A 25,501-nucleotide genomic window follows, 5' to 3' on the forward strand; every position below is an offset into this window, starting at 1 on the left:
CACAACCAATTGCAGCCCGTTGACGTGAAAGAGATTTAGTTTTCATTAAGTCACATATTGTCAGGTGTTTGTTGTAGGGATGGTGGCTGCATGGTCAAGAACTCTGTGACTGCGACATTGTGGTCAAACAAAGCTGGACAGGAATATGTTGCCCAGGGCAACATGCAACACTTCAGGGACATTTCAAGGGAACACTTACCCAACTACAGGGCCATGTGCAGGCATTTATCCATTCATTCATCTTCTATCAGTTATACGTTTCCGGCTCGCGGGAGGTGCTGGAGCCAATCCCAGCTCACTCTGGGTGAGGGCGGGGTCACCCTGGACAGGTCACCAGTCCATCACGGGGCCAACACACAGAGACAGACAGAGACCAACAACCACTCACACTCAGACCTACAGACAGTTTAGAGTCACCAGTTAACCCAAACATGATGTGTTTGGACGGTGTGAGGAAACCGGAGTACCTGGAGGAAACCCACGCAGACAAAGGAAGAACAGGCAACCTTCTTGTTGTGGGGCAACAGCACTAACCCATTCGATCATGCTGCCCCGTGTGCAGACACTTTTGCATAATTATTCAATGAAGTTACTCATGATCTAAATCATTCACACTAATTTCACACTGAACAGATTTGATCAATTCATACGGGCAGCATGGCAGCGTAGTGGTTAGTGCTGTCGCCCCACTTGGTCCCTGGCCTGGGGCTTTTCTGTGTGGGTTGTCTCCGGGTACTCCGGTTTCCTCCCACCCACAGACATGCATGTCTAGGTTAACTGGCGAGTCTAAATTGACCGTAGGTGTGAATGTGAGTGGTTGTTTGTCTCTGTGTGTGTGGTTAGCTACCTTGCCCGATGTGAGCTGGGATTGGCTCCAGCAGCCCCGCGACCCAGAAAAGGAAAAGCGGTAGAAGATGGATGGATCTACACAGAGACAATGGACTTCAAAACCGACTGTTTCTACATATATCACGCAACTAAGCAACAACAAAGTTAACACACTGCACACGTTTTAAGGTGCTTTCACACTGAGGGAGGGGCAGGAGCTTGAAGCTCGAGTCTCACCTGGGGTTTATCTGTGCACACGCCTGATCGACTGAATGTGTCAATGTCATTTTTCCATATGGAGAATACTCAGCCAATCGTAACACTGTCTGTGGTTTTGAGAAAGAAAAGAATAATGACACCACTTGGGTAAAGACAGGTGGTCTTACAGGGCTCAACATTTAAATTTTTGCAATTGTTGCAAAGGCTTGGCAACTCAGGATTGTGTTGCAAAGCCACTGATCTGGGACAGATTGAATTATATTGTCATGTTATGTCATGGGAAGTGTAGGATTGGGGATTGGTCAAATCACTCATTGCTGTGTGTAGTTTTGAAGAGTCTGGTTGTAAATAGGCCATCCCCATCTTGGTTTTCTGAAACCAGAATCTTATTGATCTGAGAGGCTCTGGATTTTTTTGTCTTACCAGCAGTTGGATTTGTACTGAAACAAATGGAATCTTTTTTGTCTTGTGCAGTTGGTCAATCACACAGCAGACACGCCTTAACATGGACTGTTACCTTTTAAACTTGGGCATCATTTAGAAAACATGTTCTCTTCAGTAAGACAAATAACTAGATAGTAAGACCTTTAACTCATTTTCACCTAGAGTTCATTGTCCTTTCAACCAGTGCTGTCGCCCCCTGATGGTCATACGATAGAACGACGACAGAAAGTGTCTGCTTGGTGAATTTTTACGTGATTAGTATGATATGAGTATCTCTTTTGAAGATGACTCTGCCCATATGCCCAGTGCTTGCAAATGAATTTAAGCGTGAATACATATTAATGCTGCCCTTGGATGTTGCCTCATTAAGAGAAACAAAAGATGTGTTTGGTAGAGGGTGAGATGATGAAAGTTGTGCAGATAGCTGCCTTTGTCCTTGGTAATGAGGCTCTGAGCTGCTAATTGAAGGATCATATGGGACTGAGGGTATGAGGTTGCTCTAACAGATGGTAGGAGTCTGGAGTCAGATAAATAAACCATTAGCCCAGAAAGGAGATACTGCCATGTGAGGCCGCCTCATGGCAACACTAACAACTTTGTCACATTTATGTCAGATCTGTGTTGTAAAGTGAGGGGCCCCTTTTCCTTTGCTGTGGAACAGCGGAGATGGATGGACTACTGTGAGGGAGAGGATGCCTTGATGACAAGAGAAAACACATGATAGAAATCTTTGTTGTCTTCAGCTGTGTCACGCAGCAGGGACTGCGGTCAATTGTGATTGTGTTATGCTAATGGCTGGCACGCTGTTACATTAGCTGGGATCTGACATGAATCTCAGTTACAGCCAACAGATTTATACTTACCTCAGAGCCTTTGCCCTTACCATCACCACACAATGGCAATTTTACATGGGTCTGCTTTTGCGAGTGCAGGCCTCTTCAAACTAGACTAACAAATGTGCTGTGAGACTGTTGCTGAGCTCATTTACACAATTGGTGTGCAGAGTTGAACAGAAACCCACCGTGCGCAGAGGTGTCAGCCCTACATACGTCTCAGCTTTCAAATTTTCGGATTAGTCTGGCAAAGATGGGCACTGCCAAGATAGCACCACCTCTTCGGACACCTGTGGGCAATGTGGCAAAGACTCTGTCCATCATGATTGACTGTGTGGGCTTATATTGTAGCTATAAAACATTTAATAGATATCCTCCTGTCTTCTGTTTAACATCAGGCTCTGACCTTTCTGATTCAATTCAGACAATGTCCTGTAGCACAAAGTCTAGCACCAGTTGAACCAGGATCTAATTAAAATATGCTTTGTACTGTGTATGTGTAGGGAATTTCTTGTGCGATTGTAATAACAGTAACAGCAATAATGACAATGTATTTTTTCTGATCATTAAAAATGACAAATCCCAGCAGAGTTTCAAAGCTCATCATATATAAAACAATAATTTATTATTTCTCTCATTTTACAAGACATCAAATTGTGGGGCTAAGGATTTGTGAAGCTGTTACTCTGTTCAGTACACGTGAAACCCTAATAGAGCAAAAGAGACTACAATATGGGCTTTAACAAACACAGACATTTCAATATCAACAATTTGAGAAGCATCTTTCTCTAAACACACGTAAGTACACAATGATATTGCGTTATGATGTTGTATACATGATGTAACAGATGGGAGATTGCTGGTGGTGTTACCTTTGGGAGATCAGCACCAAAAGAGAGAAAATAAAGCTAAAAAAGTGGATTTGTTACAAAAGTTTTATTTTTTAATTTACAAAGGTCCTTTTGAAAAGGGTAATGTGTTCTACCTTGCAGGAAAATAGCATTGTTTCCATAAAAGCATTAAGTATGTATAACAGTAAAATACTGATAAGAGATATATAGTATGAACAAAATAATGTAAAATAGTGTAAATGCTGGTTGTTTCTGTATGGCACATGGTCTTTGCACACTTTCCAAACCTTCCAAAAAGTTGAATATTGTGTTTTTATTTCCAAAATTATTCAAAATAGCAAGCAGAAAAGTAGAAAAGGCTATTGAAAGAATGTGAAATATGTTTCCAAACTCATCCTCGCAACTATGCCAGATTCATGTCCATGTTCGTGTCCAAGTCCAACCATCACCTACAGCACCTTCTTCTCAACGCAGTCCTGGAAAAATTTCTGTCCAGAAAAGGCTTTCCTTATTTCCTATTTACAAAAATGTTGCCACATTTAACGAGGCAGGAATCTCTACCCCAACTGGTAGTGTTCTATGTACAGTCCATGACACCCCAGTCTGTCCTCCTCTCGCTGGTCTGGCACTGAACTGAAAGCAGGACTTAGACTGTGGTCACAGACAGGAGTGAATTGTAAACCCTGGTGCCATCTGGTGACTTGGTACCGTGGGTCAGCAGTTCCTGGATCGTCATCCAGTTGTCAAATATTTTCTTATTCCTCTTTTTCATCATCTTTTTGTGGCTGAGTTCGATGATGTTGGGCTCCTTTCTGTCCTCTGGCCCGGTCTGCTCCTTTAGACAGTCGGCCCGGCTCTGCTTCATGAACTCACGGCGTTGTCTCTGCTCTTTGGCGCGAACAGCGTGCTGCTTCCTCTCCTCCTTGCTCCAGTAGCGGCCCATCTTCAGCTCGCTGATGGCGTCGTCATCTGTGGTCATACCGCTGCGCTCCTCGTGGATCCGGAGGGCGCGCTCCCTCAGCAGCTTGTCCCGGACTGGCCGCTTGGTGATGTAGCGTGTGCCGTCGCTGCGGATCTTCACCTTCCACTCCATCTTAGGCTCCAGGTCACTGGGGTTGATGGGGTCCCGGCACATGCTGACCAGACTCATCTGGCTCTGGGCGTACTCCACAGCTGATTTCTGCTGGATCAGCTGCATGTAGCTCTGGTAGTGCTGGGCGTGGGCAGGGATGTGGGCATGCTTATAGGGGGAGTGGGGCTGGGAAAAGCTCCGTCCGCCTTTGCTGGACTCGCCCGGCTTCCTCTCTTTGTTCTCTGTCTGCAGGACACCATCTGGATCCTTGGAGGAGCCTCTGCTCCGGCTGGGGCCACAAGCTTCCTGGACAGGAGACAGGAGGGGCTTGAGCATCCTGCCGCTGGAGCTGGAGGAGCCAGAGGGTCCAGCTGGACCCTGGTTCTCTGCTCCCCGGCGGAGTGAGTTGTCTGGAGACAGCTCCAGAGTCAGGGGGGTGCTGCGGCAGCTCTCACCAGTGTTATAGGCACTGGAGCTGTCCTTGTCTGACTTCTCCGGCAGCTCGGTGATGTCTGACAGCTCATGACGGCGCGCATCAATGCTGGTATTATAGTTGCGGAAGCCGCTGTTGTGGAGCATCCAGGACTCACGGCACTGCTCTCTCAGCTGCTGCATCTTGTGAGCGCGGACGATGTTCAGGCACTCCAGCTCGATGGTGCGCAGCTCCTCGTTGAGCAGCTCCAGCTCCTTGTCCACGCACTCTTGATCTTGACCTCCTGCCCCGCCGCCGCTGTGGCAGTACAGACCCTGGGCGCCACTGCTCCTCATCTGGCATTTCAGCTCAAGGAGCTCTCTGAAGCGCTCGCACTCGTCGGCTGGGATGCCCAGGAAGTCTGCGTCCGTGTAGTCAGCGGAGATGAACGACTCGCTGCTAAAGGGCAGGTCGGTGCTGCCCAGGGTGTCCTGACTGTAGGTCAGCTTTCTGCAGCTACCCAGTGTGTTGGAGGCCGTGGTTTGGTCATCACCGAGGTTCTCCTGCTCTGAGCTCTCGTCGTTTCGTGTGCTCTCGTCCGTGCGCCCAAAGCCGCTGTCCTTCTCATGGTGGTTGGACAGCAGTGTGGCGGTGTCAGTAGTGCCTCCATCCTCCTCATGCTTTTTCTAGAAACACAGACAACAGAGCTCAGAGATAGGGGGTGCATTCAGGTGAGTGGAGATATTTAATTAGATTAGATTAGAAAGTAAATAGAGTTGCTTGTGTTGACCGCTGTTGGTAATAGCTACATTTTTATTTTTCAGTTTCTAGTTAGTGTGAACTGTTGCTAGTCTGAACAGCTGATACAGAGCTGGCTGTGACCGCAAAGAATCTATAGATGAACATGTGGGTTGGTTTGTTTCTACATGCTGTGTGTGTGTGTGCGTGTGTGTGTCTACCTGCTGCAGCATGCTGGCAGTGAACTGCATGGCCTGGTGGTGCTGCTGCTCCAGCATGTCCATGTGGAGGTCATCCAGGAAGTCGTTCCTGTCATCATCCATCCAGCCCTCATCCAGCTGATACACAGTGGGAGATGAGACGCCTCATTAGACCCAAATATTCGACCAAAAAAATGGAGCCTTTATTGATAGTGCTGCTCTTGTTTGTAGACATGGAAATGTGACCCATTGTAACTTTATCACAGCATTAACACAAAGTACATCAAAATAGATCAGACACCCTACATTTTTTATTTCAGACCTTTGAAACCATGACCAAAATATAAGAGAATATAGGAGTTTGTCATTGTGTTATTCTGGGAAGACATTCCTCTTTTAACTGAGGGCCCAAGGAACCCCATCAATGGCCTCGGAGGGTCACCACACCGCTGCTCTAAAGGACACTGCCTTGGCTTCAAAAGAGACCATATGATGGATTGGTATGAACTGTGTTCATTAAGCTCATCTTATCTCAGAGCCACAGTAACATCTGAACTACCTGGATCTCTGGCCTGGCCACCAGCAGGGAGATGTTCTGGTTCCCCTCACTGGTCAGCAGAGCTACAGCATCCTCCCGGTTCTGGATCTCAATACCATTGATCTTGATGAAAGACAGAAAGAAGGACTTCAAAAGCTGCCCTCGTGTTCACGTAATGAGTACATCTAAATGAATTTCTAGCAGGCGTTAAGTAAAATAAGCAAACAACTAAATTAATAACTCCCGAAATAACATAGACTTCACCTGGATGATTTTGTCTCCTTCTCTAATCCTTCCATCCTTCGCCGCAATGCTGTTTGGATCAATCTAGGCAGAGAATATAGCAATAAGAGTTAGATTATCATCCATCTAATGTCCACTCAGCTTATGTCCGTGTTATTTGTAGATAATACTCCCATCCATATGTTAAAGTGAACATCATCACTGCTGATGATGCTATTGATTTAGTATGGAGCGCCACATACCTCACTGATGTAGATCCCGGCCTCATCTTCATCATCAGTCCTGTAACAGATGGTCAGGCCGAGCTTGTCCTGGATATTGGCTCGGTACAAATCCACCTCCTGGTAGGACAAAGCAGCAAATAAATCTAACAGCAGTAGAATTGTTACGATTGTAAGAGACACACACACACACATAGAAATACACAGACATAAACAGACAGTTTATGTGTATTTACATACATAGCTGTTCACACACAGACACACAAACACAAAGACGCTGATGCACACACAACACACAGACAGACTCACACACATACGCAGAGTTAAATTCAACTTTACCCCGCCCCCCCCCACTTCCTCCCCGAGGCACTCTCAAAATTTCTGTGAGGAACTTTTCAAGTTACTGTCTTTTCAACATTGATTGGATAATGTTTTTCTGGATGGAGTGAATAAACTGACAAAGTAATGGGATCACGGAGCAACAGTGATTCATCCATCACTGTAATTAATCTTTCAGCTGGACACGGGGAAACCATTGGCTTTTTCTAAGGGCCACTGACAGAATGAGAGATGATGTGGGTGACTGCGGATGGCCAAAGTCCCGTTTTTCACTTGTCAACACCTGTAATCTCACAGATACAGATGAAGATACTAGCAGTGGTGTTCTTGGAGGGCAGCGGAAAGACTCTGAGTGGGGTAAACAAACCTGGGTTACAGCTGAAGACTGATCTAAACTGCTAAAACCAGACACAAGGGGCTCCGATCAAAGGTAATGCACTTCTGTAGCTCAGTGATTAAAAGAAACACCAAATTGTAAAAATTGTAAAGGCATTTTACTTCATAACATTATAAAGTGTATAAAGTGTAAAGTGTAAATTGGTTACTCAATAGGAAGCAACTGGAATATGACTGTAACTTAATTTTCTGAAATAAAACTTTCAGGGGTATACTATGACGCATTAAAATAACCTGCTAGTTTTGTAAATATAGATCATTCATATCCACATGCATGGAGAAACAGAGTCAGCAGTAGAAATATCAAATAATGCCAACCTATCTTTGTACTATGCTATGTTTATGAAATCTACTTTCTGTCTTTACTTCCACTTACAGCCATTTATGAGTTTGAATGAAACTGAATCATTCACAAAAAATAAAAATATAGAATGTATTAGCAGGCAAACTTTACCTTTGCCAGAGTGCTCACTTTGTTACACAGCTATTATTTCATTGCTTTGTTACTGATGAAACTATGGACACACACATGTGCACATCGTTAAAAGTATAACTGGGTCTAACAGGGTCAAGTGTGAACTTCTACATAGTTGGCACAACTGGATCCTAGAGTGTCGCCTTGTTGCCTGGGAACAAGACGCTGCACAAACAAACACAATGAGTTTATTCCTCACACTGTTCCTTTACTATAATGAAAACATCATAAGGTAATTCCCTACTATTGGCCAGCAATACACATTTTCTATCTTTTGTAAATTAATCTTGTGTGACATCATATTTACAGAGTGAATAGGCATGAAAGTGGAACGTTCAATGAAACTGATCTGCCTTCCTTTGCAAAACGGAGGCTCTCCCTTCAAGGAGACTTGCTTTATTCAAGTATTTGTCTTCTATGCATCTGCCATTAGATGCCCTGAACTTCACCTTTCTGCTCTCAGCGTCACAGTTCCTCCATGAATATTATTAATATTCAAGCAGTTGGTGGCTGGGCTGCAGTGGAAGGCGGTGCCAGGGTTTGCAGAGGTCACTCACGGAATACAACAGAGGCTTGATGATGGCCTCATCATGGCCTCATCCAGGCTTTTGGCGTGCATCATCAGATTCATCACTGCAGACCTATTACCTATTATCTGTGCCATCTAATTATCCACTGGGCCTCTTCTCCACTGCGTCATACACATGGAAGACTTATTAGGCCTTGTCACTGATAACTAATGATGTCACCGCTGCGCATCTGCTGGAACAATCCGACAACTCAATTCCTGTCTGGCCTACATCTTAGCGTCTGCATGCGGGGAGAGTAGCTCATCAATAACCACGATATATCAGGACTTGTGGTCACTGGCAAGGCCACTGGAGTGGAGACACAGAGGCAACCTCAGGTCTGCTTATGGAGTAATAATGCACTGCTGTCTGAATGTAGATCTTCATTGAAGAGACAGCGGTGGGATGGAAATGATGTTTACCTCATATTCCAGCTCCTCGCGTTCAATGTCCTGCTGTATGCCCTCCAGGAAATCATTGGGGTCGAAGTATGCATGTCCAGGAGGATGCCTGACAAAGGAAAAGGAACACCACTTTAACATAACTGCATGAAAAAGGAGCCACAACACGCTAACACATTTGTCAATCTGGATTTAATTTTGCCCCATAGTTTGAAAAATAAATGAGAAATTAGACAGGAAGTAATAAGAACCTGATGTAGAAATCACTCTTGAATCAGAAATACTGAAGCTACACCCGGAGGCTAATCACAAATTAATATGCCAAGTTATTAATTTCACTCAAAAATCAATTAAAGCAATCTAGATTTTTCATCATAAGGCAACTGCGGCTGCCACAAAGTGTGAAATGCAGGTAGACTCTCCAACACACACACACAGGGAAATAATAGCTGCAGTTTGGGAATATGGCAACAGAAATGCACAGAATTATAATTTTAATGTGGCTGCGTGCCCCAGAGGAGCCGCCATCTCCCAGAAGGGACAGGGACATTTTCTACCTTCAAACTTCAGCCACATCCTATGTGATCACAGCAGTGCAGTCTGGAGAGGAAGATAAGGCTTCGCTCTGTTAATTAACTATTAGGGTGAAAGGTCTGATTATTGTGTCTGAGAGGGAAAGTGACCTTTTCAGCATCGCTGAGTTTTGACACTTTAGATTTCCCCGTATCTTCTCATTTAAAAAAAAAAAAAAAAAAAAAAAAAAGGTCTTGGCTTGGTTGCTGGATGTTACAGCTCTTTAGTTATCACATTGTGGTTGCAATTTTGAGGTAAACAGAAATACACCATCCACTTTACCAAAATATCAGCTCTTGCACACATTTGATTGTCTGATGGATGAGGTTATGAGATTATTTTGTGTCGTTCTCCTGTGGCTAAAGTTGAGCTAGGTTTTTTTTTTTTGCCAGATAACACTCACAACACAACTTGTTCATTTGAGCAATGGGGACTGTGCCTTTTTCATTCCCAGCTCCTGTCTGAGCCTGAGGTTTCACTCATTCCTGCTTTTATATGCCTCCAACAGCCCAGGTGCCAGATTCAGGCCATCGCTTGGCTTGTAAATCTTGGATACATGGCCCTGAATTTTTATCAAGATGGAAGAGTGTGTTTATCTTGTCACAAAACATGGGTTTTAACATCACACTTCTTGCAGGACTGTTAAATTTGAGTGCTCTGGTTTTAGCAAAGTGTACCTAATAAACTGATACATGTGAAAGTCTGGGGGAGTGTGACTATATGCAGTATTTTTTGCTGTATGTAATTTGTGCATCCTTAAGTTTCTCAAGACAGACACAATTGCTTAGGATGCTGATACAAGCCACTGAGACAGAATTTATGCTGATGGTTCAGTTTCTAAGCCATCTACTCTAATATGGCTTTGCTGTCACTGTGTTAAGTGATTTACTGTCACCGCATGTCAAGGCCAGGTCTCCTAAGACAATCTGTGCGCAGAGAATCTCTCTAGAGAATGAGCTGAGTTGGTACTCACTCCTCAGCCAGCAAATAGTCCTCCAGCTCGGTCATGGGAGGTGAAGAAGGTGGCAGCTTGGTAAGGGCCATGATATGTTGAAGGGTGATGTCGGTCTGAGTGCTGATGTCTGCCACCTGGGTGTCAGCGGACGGACTGAGCAGTTTGGGGTGAGGGGCCCGGCGCAGGACCTGGACCATGATGGGCTCCTTGGCGGTGCGGAAGGCCTCCACTGCTTGGTCATGGGTGGCCTTGGATAGGTCCTTGCCATTGACCTGGAGGAGGGAAGAAAGCAGAGGGAGATGCATCATTCCTTTCTTCTTCTTCTTCTTTTTAAAAAAAAAAAAAATCAGTGATGCCAGACGACTTCACAGTTTGCATTAGACAGAAGCTTTTTTTTTTTTTAAACACATGGTACTGTGGTTTCTTTAGACTGAAGAGAAGATTCATTACACCAAGTTAGTGTAAACGTTCTAAAAGGCCTCGCATAATGCACCGTGTGCACATAGACACTGCAGTGATATCCAGGTTGAGAAATAACTCATTACTAGCTCAACTTGTCTTACAGGGTCGCAGTCAGACCTGGCAGAATAAGACCTTAATTAGGATGTGTCTCATTTTAATTAATCAAGGTCACTAACTGAGGCCCCTTGGAGGAGCTTTCATTTAGCTAACAAATTTCTCAGCATACGACAAATTTGACCTCCCATCAGAGACAGTGGATTGGGTGCGGCACATTAACCTGAGAAGATTAATTTGAGCAAAAGGCCGTGGTGTGTTGCAGAGAAGAGGCTAATTAAGTTTGTTGGAGGACTTGAGGCCTCTGTGTGTTGATGAAAGATGAGTGCCATCTTTGCTCTCAACAGGGCCCAAAGAGGCTTCAAATTAAATTAAGAAGGTTCAAGTCTGTTCACAGATCTGGGTTGTCCAAAATGCCAGGATGTGTGCATGGATTTAATCTAAGCCTTTCTGCCTTGGCCTAAGTGCCATTATGTCAGTCTAAATTCATGAAGCAACTGCCATGGGAACAGAAACAGGAGATGTGAAACCCCAAACAAGTCGTAGCCTAATGGACTTTATTAACAGCTTTATATTGCATACTGGATCGCCTCACTGGCTCGTGGCCTCATCTGGATTTACACAGAGCTGCTGCTCTGCTTTCAATCACCACATCATATGGAATTAGTTGGTTTGTAATTGCTGAATGTGTTGGGGTGTCCGATAGGATCTCAGCCTGGGGCTCCTCTCATTTAACTGCTTTCCCCCTCCACTACACACACACACACGGTATGCAGGATGTAGTGTTGCAGGTCATTAGGCATGTCATTAATCTTTAGCTTCCCCTCTCACTCTCTGTGACATGTAACATACATGCGAGTCCATGTTTGAGGATTCATTTTCTGATAAACATGTGGCTGCTTCGGTACACCTGCCTCCAGCCCTGGCTGTCTCATTCAAATTCATGCCGTAGCTTGCAGACTTAACTGTGGGGCTGCGCATCAAGAGTAGGAGTGATATTAAACTGCCTCCAGGGAAAAAGCATGGTAGACACACAAAACCTGACTTTGAGCCAGGTCAATGTAACATCTGAGAATTTATTTGTATAAAGGCACATGTATAGAAAACCAAAGGCATTGGATTGGGTGTGCTAAAAGGAAGGACGCAGAAAGTTGAATAATAAAAAAAAAAAAAGTGTGGGGGGGGACTTAATTCAGAAATCAAAAGAGGCTATGCGTCTGCTAATAACCAGAGCAGATTAATGCTAATCCTGGGCCTGCAGTATAATTGGATCATCTCAGTGGACTGAGAAACTTTTACTTCTTCTACATCAGAACTTGGCCAAAAAATTTAATAGCTCATCTATTCGCAGTTTGCAGTCAATAATTCGACATTGAGAACAGTGAGTTCTGAAATTGTGGAATAATTATAAGAAATCCTTAAAAACAACCTTGACATTTAAGACCACTGGCCCCTCGTGAAAGACATGGAAAGCTGCTTGACTTTGAGTCAGTACCCAACCTAAGCAAGTAATATCTCTTTCTGAAAACAGACATCTTAATTCTCGTCTGGTATTGGCATTAAGCTAAGAAAATCCACACAGGACCTCACATCTTTAACCATCTTTGTTTCCCACAGCGAGCCATGATGTTGCACATCAGCTGAGGAATACAAGCGCCTTTGTGCTCACTCTCTGCATGCAGGCTCCAACAGTCAAACTTGGTTGCCAGGAATCCCAGGGCTACTTGAAGGCAGTGAAGCAAAGACAAAGCCTTTAGCCCCCGTCTTGTTGAGCCCCTAGCATTCTGCCTGAGCGCTCTCAATGGGGGGAGTCTCCTCTCAACTGTTGGGGGGGTGGGGGGTGTCCCACGGCCCCCATTCACTACTCTCACCTCTGACACGGAGCAGCCCTTTGCAGCACACTGAGAAAAAACACACAACACTCCCGCTGGCACAATACGCAATGCTTCACCACCGCTGAGCTCTCCAGCTATGTCATGTTAACCCTGAGCCTTAACACAACTGGAGTTCAGCGAGCGTTTTAGTACAATGAAACCTCTTGAACTGTAATCAGCAAGCAGGTTTGCCTCTCCAAATACAGCACACTCCAGCTGTTATTAGTGTTGACACTGTGGAACAATGACTGACAGGAATTACACTATCAACCTCTGGTGCATCCTCCAAGAGGGCTCTCTGTAAATTCCATTTGAATGACAGTGAGCACACACTTACAGGAATACTGATTAGGTCTAAATCACACTGTGACTGCTGCATTGCTGGCTGGTCAGGACATTCCACAGCTGTGACCTTGTTATTTTCTTTCATAAAAAAAAAGAAAAATTAAAATAAATAAATCACATTTGACCTCCAGAGCAACATTAGACTATGGAACCTGTATCCCTGTGCATGATTTGGTTGAGGTTGTTTTGGAGTAATTCAGGCTTTGCTCTGACGCCTCATGTGATAGCTGTCAGCCTTCAGGCCTCTCGGTAATAATTAGGGGCAGCAGGGGTGACTTATGCCAAGAGCCCCTGCTGTATCAACCCTGGAACGCAAATCAGGCTGGACTGAAATGTTGAAAAATGTTGAAAAAGAAGTCGCTATCATTGAATTATGGTAGATGGGTGAAGCTGCCTCCCTTTTTTATGCATTACTTATTTTATCACCTGTTCGTGTGGTTTCATTACGATGGAGCTTTCTTATTTGTGAGAACCCCAATAACAACAAACTGAGTTAAAGTTAATATGAAATCGAATAAGTCAACCAGCCTGCGAGACTTTCTGCGCCTGCACACTTAGTTCACAACGACAGCAACCTTGAAACAGAGGCAGACAAAAGCAAGTTACTTGCTGGGTTTGGTGAGTTTAACACCATATAAAGACATAATTACTTTAAAATGTTTGCTTCCTCTATTGAAAACAAGCAAAAAAAAAAAAAAAAAAAAAAAAACGAAAACAAACTTTAAGTGACTGGGATGAAACTACCATTAAAAAAGTCCCTGTGCCACTGTTCTCATCATTATCATACACAAAAGCCTTTGGAGGATATTAAGTCAATTTACTGACTGTGTTGTATAACATTAGTCTCTGATACAGCCATTCAATCACCACATAATCCTTTAATAAAGAGGAGAAGAACATCATTAAGAAGCCAGTGTCTCCGCTCCTTGGGGAAATGCAATGAGGTGAACAGAGTGGAAACTCTGTTAGGAGAACGGGGTGTAGGGAAAGTCTGGGAACGGCCTTCTAAAGACGAGAGTTTTAAGAGCCTCCGAGAGCCAGGGCACTCAGATTCACTTCTTAGACAAATTCTTCAAAGTCTGTACTTTGGAGCCGACAGGAGTGCTGACGTGAAAGGGAGCTTGAAGGCTTGAGGGCTTTTTCTTTTAATTTTTGTTGATGGGTGGAGCCTATAGAGTGTTGAGTGGCAGTGTGAATGTGGGTCATTTTACTTGAATAACACAGTTAATCCCTTCTTTCCTTTTTAAACCGCGTTCATAAGAAAGAAATAAACTCAGGGGGATGCTCATACCTTTTTGAGTGCACCTTTAAATTTGCACACGTTGTTCTTTGAACTGACTCGACAGAAATCCTTCCTTGGTGAGAGGCTTGAAAACACAGAAGCCTTTATTTACTGCAGTGTGTGAGCTTACTGAGGATTACAGAACAAACAGCTAAAAACTTAATACTGGCTGAAAGAGACACCACTGTTTACTTCCACCTAATCTGATTTAAGCAGGGGACATTCTGTGATCCTGAGCTGATCAATTAAAAAAACCCAAGGCAGTACACTCTCTGTTGCCTCTTTGTCATCTCGTGAAGCACCTCTGAAGTGTGTCCTCGGAAGGTGATGAACTTTACTTGACTTGGAAAACCTTTACTTCTACTTCTCAAGCCCTTTTGCTTTTAAATCAGCTTTCACATGGATCAGATGATTTTCTATCTTGAGAATTTTTTTGTAAAATTTGCAGAAGCCTTCATCATTCAAAAAAAGACACAGACTCAGACTCAGACTCGATGATAATCTGCAAAAATGATAAACTGCCAGCTCCAGGCTTTTTCAAACCTTTGCTTGACAACAGCAGAGACCGACCAATGCACAGCAGGTGATTGGCTCAAGTAAACACACAGAGAGAAAAGTAGCTGCGTTCACCAGCCCCAAATCTGCATTTACCAGATCAATGCGAGGCACAAGTTTATTTGCTTAATTTCACAGAGTCAAGTTTGCTCCGGCAGCAAACAGAGCAGCACTGAAATGTACTCCGGTGGACGGGCAGAAGCAGACGCAAAAAGTATGACGAAGCCACAATAAATCCTCTGGAAGTCCCATATGTCCTTCCATGTTAGCATCCACAGTTAAAGGATTTGAGTGTGCCTAATGAGTTGGAGCTATTGAACAACTGATCATACCTCACATGGGAGATACGCTTTATTCATCATGGGAAATACACACACAGACACAGACACACACAAAGCATGTGAAAGGTTTTGGTGAATAGTTTGTAATTCATAATTATGATCAGCAGATTGATGAAAACAGCTCTGTACTATAGAAGACAAACCTCTTATTTGCAAGGCAATATGACAATTCGAGAGAACATCACTTCCTGACGCATCTGCGCTGAGTTAAAGTTGTCCCCATTCATGGCTCCTGGCAAAAGGATCAGAGCCTCATATGTGACGCACACCATAAAACAACATCTGTGACGTCCTCAGTATGGGTCAGAACTGCTGACTGTGACATTTTTAGCCAGTGAGCTTTCAATGCAATATCCTCTGGATCACAATCCAGCACCATGTTGTAGTGTTTCCTTGTTAGACGGAATGAAAGAGTCCAGGTCCTGTCAACCACTGGTTAATAAAAAGCAGTTAAAGCCTCATGGGACTGAACATCCAGAGCCATGGCATCTGCAGTAAATTGGGTGACAGCTAAAGTATATGTGCTACAGCTGGCTGACACCCATTAGGCTACACAGTATGTCACTTAATATTGTTATATGGATTAAATGGGATTGTCTGGATAAAATACCTGATATGAATGTCTTCTCACTGAGTTAAATGTCTGTTTGAAAAATGAAAGGTTTCTTCATCGCATGGATGTGAAACTGCAGAAACAGCAACTTTAAAGGCTGAGATTAAGAATGGGGGACATTCTAGTATGACTAGCAAGAAAAGAGCAACAGAAAAACGACTGACAGCACAGTTTAACCGATGACTCACAAAAACACAATTATTAAATCTATATTTGCTGGTTTTGTTTGTGCCTGAATTAAAAACTACTATAACACCCATTCGATCTGAAAAATTATTTTGTAAATAAGAAAAGGATTCAAGGATGGGGCTAATGTGTACCAAATATAAGGCTGATTGAATGAAAACTATTATTTCTTAGTGTACATTGCCATATTTCCAACTCATAATATGTTAATTTCATGATATTTGTTGTGAGTACACAAAGCATTTCCCCTATGAAGCTGGTTTTAAAGCTCAAATGACACTTCCACTGCCTGCTATGATCGCTCTGTGTCATTGGCTTTGGACTTACAGTAAGCACATGGCCTCCTGTGGCAGCCAGCCACCTGCTCCAGTGTTTAACAGATGTGACGGCACACCGGGGCTGGTCTGAGCCATTATTAAAACCACACAGTGTAAGGCTCTGGTGGCTCCGCACGGTGCTGGTGATCCCTGCCTCGTCTTTATATGCTGTCTCTGTCAGGCCTCATTACAGGAGATGGGATGAGCGGGAGCTGCATCCCTGAGTTCTCTTTTCTTCTTTGTTTTTTTGATGACTGCTTTGATTACAGTTGCCTTCGATAGTGGAGTGGGGGGAGGCGGGGGCAACAGAAAACTGAAAGGATGATGAGATGTCTCAAACAAATATTTACATCTCATTTTTCTGTCTGTCTGGTCCAGACGATGTCCCACTGAGACCATCTGGCGCAATGACAACGTGGCTTCTTGAGCTGAGTGTGACATCTTTGCAACGTTCAATCAGAAACAAGCCTAATGAGGCACTTTAGATCGGAAATGTTTCAACCGGCTAATTTGTAAAATTTCTTAAACTCTACAGATCAATCCTTTTTGATCTAAGATATTGTCCCTCTGCATGAGAAAAATCAACAGAATGAAGATACAGAGAGAGAGAGAGACTAATGAAAGCAAAGGACTTAGCAAACAAACAATAGTTCGATCAGTTCAGTCAAGATCAGAGGCTCAATGGCCGCTTGTGCTGAGGCGCTAATTAAGCTCTGGGTCTTGTAAGAACCACAGCATGGCGCCACAGCCATTACACGGTGCTTCTGGAGAGATTAAGAACCATCAGACTGTCAAACAGAGTTTCAACGGCCTCTACCTTAAAGTCCCTGACAAAAGCAGCTGGGCTTACATCTCCACATGGTGCCTACCTTCAGCTTTGAAGGAAAGACCAAGGGGTCAGCTGCTGTCACAAGGGTCAAGTTTAAAAGGGAGCACCAAGGCCAGTGCCGCTCAGGCCTTTAATGATTACAGTGAAAGGGGAAAACACTTATCTCGAACACTGTTGGCTTTGTTTAATATCCTTTAACAGTGTTTGATCCTGTGTGACTGTATTGACAAAAATCTGCAAAAGGAGAAAATAATGCACTCTAATGCCACAGCTCTTGATGAATTCTTTGTCAATAGACAACAGTTAACAAATCAGTTGGGTCTTTCAAAATTTGCATGGACTGTGGAATGCCCCCGGATAAAAGAAAAAAAAAAAAAAATGCTGTGTTGCGTTCTTAAACAGCACAAAACCATATTATTCATACCTCCAACATACGAGCTGGAACTAAAGTGTTTAATGAACTGGAAAGATTTCAAGTGTTCATGGATTATTAAGTCCAGGAAGAGATGACGGGCAGAGCGGAGCAGATGCTGCGCCAGGCTCTTGGATCAGGAGAATATGGCTGTATTATCAGTAAGAACTTGCAGACCCCCCCTCCAGTCATCCAGAAAAACAAACTAGGGATGCCAGTGTTTAGGGATTCATGAAAGCTCTGTCTTTTTCAGGGCATCTTAGCGTGTTCTCAAGTCTTCATAAGCATATTCAACAAGATTACCAGACAGTGACCATTATTATGTATGGTGGTTTCAAGCATCAGACTGTTAATGACACACGTAGACTGTGCCGGTCACTTGCTGATAAATATTGTAAATAGTAATCTTGGACAAGGCTAATCATCACAGGGAGCATCAGTTTTTTCTCCAGCATCCAACCAACATGTATCACAGTTCGTGAAGATTTGTTTGATATAAAGGAATCCACAAATCTAACTCACTGCAAAAGTGTTCTTTTCTTTCCCCCAAGATTTTAAATGTGTGTGTCTGTGATGTATTTGGCAATATTCATTAATTCATCGTCAACCGTTCATCCGTTCACAGTTCACGGGGAGTGCTGCAGCCAATCCCAGCTCACTCTGAGGGTGGGTACACCCTGAACAGGTCACCATTCCATCACAGGGCCAACGCACAAAGACAGACAGAGACCAACAACTACTCACACTCAGACCTACAGACAGTTTAGAGTCACCAGTTAACCCAAACATGATGTCTTTGGATGGTGGGAGGAAACCCACACAGACACGGGGAGAACATGTAAACTCTGCACAGAAAGGCCCCAGGCTGGGAACCAAACCCGTGACCTTCTTATTGTGGGGCAACAGCACTAACCACCATGTCATTGTGCTGCCCTATTTGGCATTATTTGGCATTAAAATGACATTACCAAGGAAACTGTACTAAATGTGAGCTGGTGACATCTGGCAGACATAATACATAATCTGCTGAATAAGTTCAGCATCAGGTCTGAGAGAAAAGCAGTGTAGATCAATACCACCTTGATCATTTCTAATGACTGCCAAGCCTTCAAAATAACCTGCAGTAGTTACACATGGTGCGTTCAGATACAGTCACTCAGGAAATGCAAGTCTCAAGTTGGGACATCATTAACCAGTGCTAGTAGTTGTTGAAGGTTGTTGGAGCACGTTATAGTAAAGGCATAGTTAATGGTTAAACGTAGAAAGTGTGGCAGAGGGCTGGACTTGCTGTGCCTACTGAAATGGGTAATGTGTCCAGGCTTAGATTGATCATTGTGGTGTAGCTTCTCAAAAGCCGTGAAAGACTCATTAGCTATCCTCATTCTACTCAAACTATGAAACTACTTTTTTAATTTATTATTGTTGCTCAGTCTCTCCATGGTTTAACAGAAAAATAATTAGAAATGCAAGATGCTGTCTGGAAACTGCGCTGATCAATTCTGGAAATATTTTAACATTAAGAAGAAAATCAAGAAAATAATAAATACAGGAAGTAAGCATTCGTTCCAGCCTCCGAGAAAATGTTTTTTCAAGATGTTCCACTTCAACTTGACGAATCTGATATGAATTGAAAACATGCCCCAGACTAAAAACAAATTACTCGCACGGTTTTTATAGAAGTATGGGGTTAGGGTTGACTCATGTGGCACCAGGAATAATCTGTGTTACCCCCTACTGTCCTGTGGCAGCAAAATGACAAGTGACTTACGATGTTAAAACCTGCAAATCTGCTGTCACAGCAGTGACAAAGTACTCCCCGGGAAGGGTCTGTCAATCCAGGAGGACTGAGACCGATGATGACACCAAGACTAAAGAGAAGCCGGAACAAAATAAAAGTGACATCTGTCTTCCAAACACCATGTTTTTGCTGTTAGTAGTCGGTTGGGGGTGGAGGAGGAGTGGTGGGCTTTCTGACCCCACTGTTAGCACCCATAATCCATTTATTATGCCACTGCGTAACACCCATCTTTCCTTTGAGACAAGCCCAAACCTTTTAGTCCTGATCAAAGCCAAACTATTTGCAGGCACAATGTCACACACCCCCTGTTATCTTCCCCTGATGGAAGGGAGCTGTGTTTCGGGGGAGAATAATGAGTGAAATCCACAGAGAGCTTGATCATTACGGTCATTTAAACCAGCCACACGCTCCCCTGTGTGGTAAATGGAGATGTAATTTGGTGTGATAGGAGGCTAACACTTGGCTGGGGTTCAGTACGGATGAAAAGAAGGAGCAATAACAAGAAATAAAAAAAAATGGAAAAGGTCGGATTTGAGGGCAGTCCTCAAAGATGTGCAGCGCAGTTTGTGACAGCTTTCTGCTGTCCGACGGGTCAGTGTTTTCACTCATTAGACCAGACTGCCGCTTCAGTCCAAACACTGATGAATAAACCAACGCTCTGAGCGTGTCGTCTCAAATAAGAATGACAACGCAGCAAAGTCTGGTGTTTGTTCTGATGCACTGCACGCCACTCGCAGACCAAGTTACCTATTTACACATTCTCCACTGAAAAAATACACAATAATGCAATTCAATTCCATGAAAACTGTTTCTTTCAGTGTTAACACTGAGCTGCAGGAAGCTGGTTCACAGCGAGTTCATGTAAGAGCGCAGAGGTGGAAGATGGTTTGAAAATAATAACAATCATAGTAATCATAACAACTTGTGGGTTAGGGTTGGGGGGAAAAAAAAAAAAAAAAAATCAACCTACAGTTCAATTATCTTTCCAAATACATGCAATCAAGTACAAATGGAGAATCAACACGGTCGCTGTCAGTCAGTTACTTTGATCACACACCTCCAGAGTTCAAACAGATCTGCTGAGATGGACTGTGTTCTCTGACTAACTGTCCAAAACCAACTGAAAAACGGAAAAAGAAAGGTTTCACATAGTGGAAGCTGGATTTTACATTTTCATTTATTAATGTTGAATTAATGATTAATATTCAGTCAGTTAACTAATCAATGGAGTCTTAGCAGTGATTAGGTATTGTTTTACAGAAACTTAAACACACACACACACACACACAGAGAGAGTAAAAAGATCATTGACAAAATAGTCCTGCTCCGTCATGTGGAAACAGTCTTCATATATGTTAATGGTGCATCTATGACACACCTGCTCTGTTTTCTTTTCTGGAGAAAAAAATGTGCGAAACAGGCAGTGGGGTGTTAAATATAAACTTTAGTGAAAGTCAAACTGGGGTTAAAGCTCGAAAAGCTTCGAGTCAGCATTCAGTTGACAATGAGGAGGTGGGCAGCGATCGGCACACACTAGCAGACACATTGAGGGAGCTGTCACCTCTTCATCACCCCCCCCCCCCCCCCCCCTTTAAGAGCAGCACGCCACCTCTCACTGACCCCTGAGGCCAGAGTTCAGGCTGCTCAGCTGCAGAAGCGTCAGCCGGCAACAGCTCCACTCCACTTTATTTTTTTTAATTCTACACACACTCAGCCAGTCCCCCCCCGTCCCCCTCCGAGACACAAGCCCAGCAAACTCCAGCAGCATTTCAACAAGTCAGAAAGAACCATGAAATATCAAAACAGGCTGAGAGAAAACAAGGCGCAGTAAAACATGCTAAATGTGAGCGAATAAGTCTCAAGGACTGTTCCTGAGGCGCAGTCACCGTACCTGGCAGACTTCATACAGTAGTTTATATTGCTCTTCAGGCTTCTGAAGGGTACAGAGGCTGCATCCCATGTTGGAGGAGATCACACCATCCAGGCTCTCCCTCCAGCCACTAAGGCAGGAAGAGAGAGGACACAGATATTTTCTTCTCTGAACTGCCTCCTCCGTGCCTTCTCCACACAACCACTTTGGCTTGACAGGACTGACTTCCCCCCAGCTTGTGGCTGTATCTCTCCGCTCAACCTCGCTTCTGTCTCTCTCTCTCTCGTCCTCTTTTTCTAACTCACACACACAGTCCCCCCCCTTCTCCCCCACACTCCTCAGCTCACATGCACCCTCCCTTTCTGTCGTTCTCCAGCCTTCTTCTGAGCTTACAGAGGCCAGTGGCAGAGCTCAGATATACACACCCTCCTCATGTTTATTAAGCAGTCTCCCAGTATTCATGAGGGATGGGGTGGGGGTACTTCTGAATGGGTTTGGTTGACATCACGAAAGATAAAGACTTTGTAATTAATAAGCATCATTACATCCATTGTGCAGCAACAACCTGAATGATGGAAAGGCTTTTTATTTCATGACAATATGTTTCTCTCAAGGAGCCTCAGAAGCCTGACTGTTAACACTCGCCGTCTTTTAATTTGAAGTCTAGCTCCATATGCAAGATTGCCACATGAAGGCATTTATCAATGACAGCGGACTGAGCACAAAATATTTGTGGCTTATGTGTCCTAAGCTATGCACTGCAGCTCTTTTGCAGCATACCACTTAGCATGTTCCAGTTAAATTAACACTTTGTGACCTCTGGTGTACTAATCCACCAGAATCAGACACTGTGCATTCTTTCTCCAAATACACAGCCCCAAAGCAGGCAAAAATAAATAAACCAGATAAATATTTATGCCGGCCCTCGCCAGTGCAGACAGACAAAGTTTACCCAACGGAGCATCTTGTGCATAGCGACATACAGCACGGCTCTCTGGGTAACTTCACGGTGTGTGCTGCCCTGTGTGCAGACGAGCACAGCTTCATAAGCCAGACCTGGCACCAGTCCTGGTGTTTACTCTGATACCACATAAGCCATCCACAGATAAAACACCAGGGGTTGAAATGCTGCTGCTCTGTGGGTTTGTAGAAAATTTTAGACATCAACACTGACTGAGTAGTAATGTCACTGAAACCCCCCCCACCCACACACACACGACTCAATCCTACCCTTGAGAAATACACATTATTGCCTCAATTTAGACCATACTGCTAAACCACATACCTGGATAGATTTCACAGCAGGAGGAAGGGGGGTGGTCCTCTGGGAGAACCCGGACTGCTGGTGATAGTGGTATTTCCTCCTGCCAGATGTGTCCACTGATCCCAATCTATCAGCACTTCCACAGCTCCAGCACCAGTCCAAGATAGGAGCATTATTACCGGGGCTTAAAGGTTTCTACTCAAATGTCACACAAATTTTATGTAAATTCCCCCAAATGCCATTGAAAGCAGAATATAAATTCTGAACAAAGGTCTAAACTATTAGAAAAACCAACCAAGTCAAAGAGGTTTTATTTAACTACAGGTGAAAAGCATGACATGCACCCAGACAGTTACTGTACCATAAAGCAACAACAACAGCTTTATATTCATATAATCTATACAAACACTATTATATTATTTTGTTAATAACCCCCAAAGCAAAGCCATTTCTATTCCATGATTCTTTTAACTGGATGGGAATTCAACTAATTTATGTCATCTAATTTAATCTCAGTTCGTATTCTGTCTAACATTCATAATTTTTTCCCAGAACCTAAAGTGAACAGACCACTGGACAATCTTTAAAAAAAAAAAAAAAAAAAAAAAAGGAGGAATCTTAAAATAAAATCCTGAAGGCAGAAGAAGTGATGGTGGCTACAGCAGCCTGAGGCAAACTACAAAATATCTGTGAGAATTTAACAATCACTCATCATTACTGCAGGCTTTGCTTGTCTGGGTTTCAGGCTCAAACTTTCATCCACTACAGCATGGAAACTAATTCTATGCTCACATTAGTTGAGCTGGTTGTGCCCCGGGCTGGGATCAGAGGAGAGTTTTAGCCGGCGCTCTTGCCCAGCTAATCTTTCTTTCACACTGAGATTATCCCATTCACTCCGTCAAAACGGAGACAGTGCTCTGATACGAAACACTGCACAAAAGGTTATGGCAGCTGCAGCAGGAAAAAAGTGCGCGCATTGATAAATAATCAGCAGCAGCGAGGCACAGAGCAGAAAAGTCAAGCTGTAGGAGAAGTTCAACCATAAACAGCAGGTGAAGTGTCACTATGTTCACAAATTTGATGCAGTTGTTGCTGAATATATTTCTTGCTCTCGCTCCTCTGTCCCTGTGGTGTGGGGATGATATGGGTTGAGCAGAGAGAAACACACACACTTGCTTTGGTTCATTACTGGGGCTATCATTACAGTGGCTCCTATCTCAGTGGGAGCAAAAGCAAATGATAATTATTTCATGTGGTTTGCTATAATAAACATCAACTTTTTTTTTTTTTTTTTTTTAATAGAGATGAGAAGGCTAGAGGTTACCGCATCGACTCCCAATTAGCAGCGTGATGCTCGAGTCCTGTGCATTCGATCTACACTTTGTGGGATCATTCATATTCATAGGGACTGTTTGATATCGTGCCTGCGTCCCACTGGGCCCAGTTTAAGAGGCATGGCCTTAACTGGAGCCACAGTGGGATCGGGCAATTGTTGTGGCATACATTGTGTTCCTGTGTGGGTTATAATTCTTGAAGGTGACATTTTCCCTCCCTCTGAGATCTTTATGCCGCTCATATAACTGGACAACGTCAAGTGAATGGCTTCTACAAATCTTCCACTTACTAACTGAGCAGTAAGTCACAACTACTTTCCATTTTTCTGATGAGCTGATTTACTGGTTTTCACAGAAAATGGTGAGAAATGAATGACTTTAAATATTTGTTGTTTTTTTCCAACCCACTTTCTGAAATCTCAAGATACTGTTCATATTTAAGAAGCTGTAGAAAGCAACAGTTTGGAAACATTGATAAATGGCTTAAATGACGAAAGGAAGAGTTGAAGATTTAAGAAAATATATTTTTTCTTTCTTTGAGTAGACTTGAATTCATTGGTTATATTGATTTCACAATATTAATGTATTTATTGGGAGTAATATGCTGCAATCTTTCCTGGCTGGGACCAGTTGCTGGGCAACGAGTGGAGTTAGAGGTCCCACATTAAAAACAGCCTGGGGTAAAATCCCACGTAAAATGCGGAATATTTGTTTTCTTTCTTTGGTTTTAGTATGGATTATTATTCATCTTGGTGCAGAAAAGCACACATTAGCTAATTTGCTGAATGTCAATTTAGCCCTTTAATAGACCGTCTGAAGATTTACGATACGCAACCTAGGAGTAATTGCATATACATGACCCTTACTGCCTTCAATCCATACAATGACATTAGTGCAGTTCCATTAAAATGAACATAACCTGACCTCAACATTTGGGCCTGTCACGAAGCAAAATGCCAGGCTATTTATCTCCAAACTGTGGAAGGCCAGATCTCAGTTATCAGAGTCGGGAAAAAGATTTAAAGAAAGGAAGTCTTAACAGGTTGTGGAAGCAAAGTCTGCAGAAGTGACGACGTGGCAACGTGAAGAAACAGAACACTGATGTCTGTGTGATAACACAAAGAAAAAAAAAAAAAAAGATTTTGCATGACTCTAATGAACTGTCCAGACAGCAGGATAAGGGGATACTAGAGGGGGGAGGGGTGGAAGATGAGGTACGATAGAGTGATGGGGAAAACTAAATTGGTTACATATTTTTGATCTAGGGCAGCACAGCCGCACGGTGGTTAGCGCTGTTGCCCCACAACAAGAAGGTTGTGGGTGTGGTTCCCGGCCTGGTGCCTTTCTTTGCAGGTTAGGGTTAGATTTCTCCCCGTGTCTGCGTGGGTTTCCTCCAGGTACTCTGGTTTCCTCCCACCACCCAAAGACATCATGTTTGGGTTAACTGGTGACTCCATATTGTCCGTAGGTCTGAGTGAGAGTGTGAGTGGTTGTTTGTCTGTCTCTGTGACCTGTCCAGGGTGATCCCGCTCTCACCCAGAGTGGGCTAGGATTGGCTCCAGCACCCCGCAAACAGAAGCAAACGGAAAAGTGGTTGAAGATGAATGAATGAATGAATTGTTGATCTATGATGAGAATGTCCTGGTGTGGATTGTGTG

The 25,501-nt window shown here is 43.6% G+C and overlaps 1 protein-coding gene across 5 annotated transcripts in view; it reads right to left on the minus strand.

Moving 5' to 3' along the window:
* Positions 1-2,924: 2,924 nt before the first annotated feature.
* Positions 2,925-25,501, minus strand: part of pdzrn3b (PDZ domain containing RING finger 3b) — a 90,443-nt gene continuing 67,866 nt past the window's right edge. For 3 of the 5 annotated variants that reach the window (XM_029502330.1, XM_029502331.1, XM_029502329.1), the window contains 7 exons: positions 10,326-10,579; positions 8,801-8,888; positions 6,621-6,719; positions 6,400-6,462; positions 6,157-6,258; positions 5,619-5,735; positions 2,925-5,345 (listed from right to left, as the gene is read on the minus strand). In XM_029502330.1, the coding sequence (XP_029358190.1) occupies positions 3,822-5,345; positions 5,619-5,735; positions 6,157-6,258; positions 6,400-6,462; positions 6,621-6,719; positions 8,801-8,888; positions 10,326-10,579 (2,247 nt within the window). In that variant the 3' untranslated portion in view covers positions 2,925-3,821. Of the gene's footprint in view, positions 5,346-5,618; positions 5,736-6,156; positions 6,259-6,399; positions 6,463-6,620; positions 6,720-8,800; positions 8,889-8,945; positions 8,966-10,325; positions 10,580-21,266; positions 21,372-25,501 lie in introns of those variants that run through there. The other 2 variants (XM_029502333.1, XM_029502332.1) reach the window with 2 other exon arrangements.

The sequence above is a fragment of the Echeneis naucrates genome, chromosome 5 (assembly GCF_900963305.1).
Source record: "Echeneis naucrates chromosome 5, fEcheNa1.1, whole genome shotgun sequence".
NCBI classification, from domain to species: Eukaryota; Metazoa; Chordata; class Actinopteri; order Carangiformes; family Echeneidae; genus Echeneis; species Echeneis naucrates.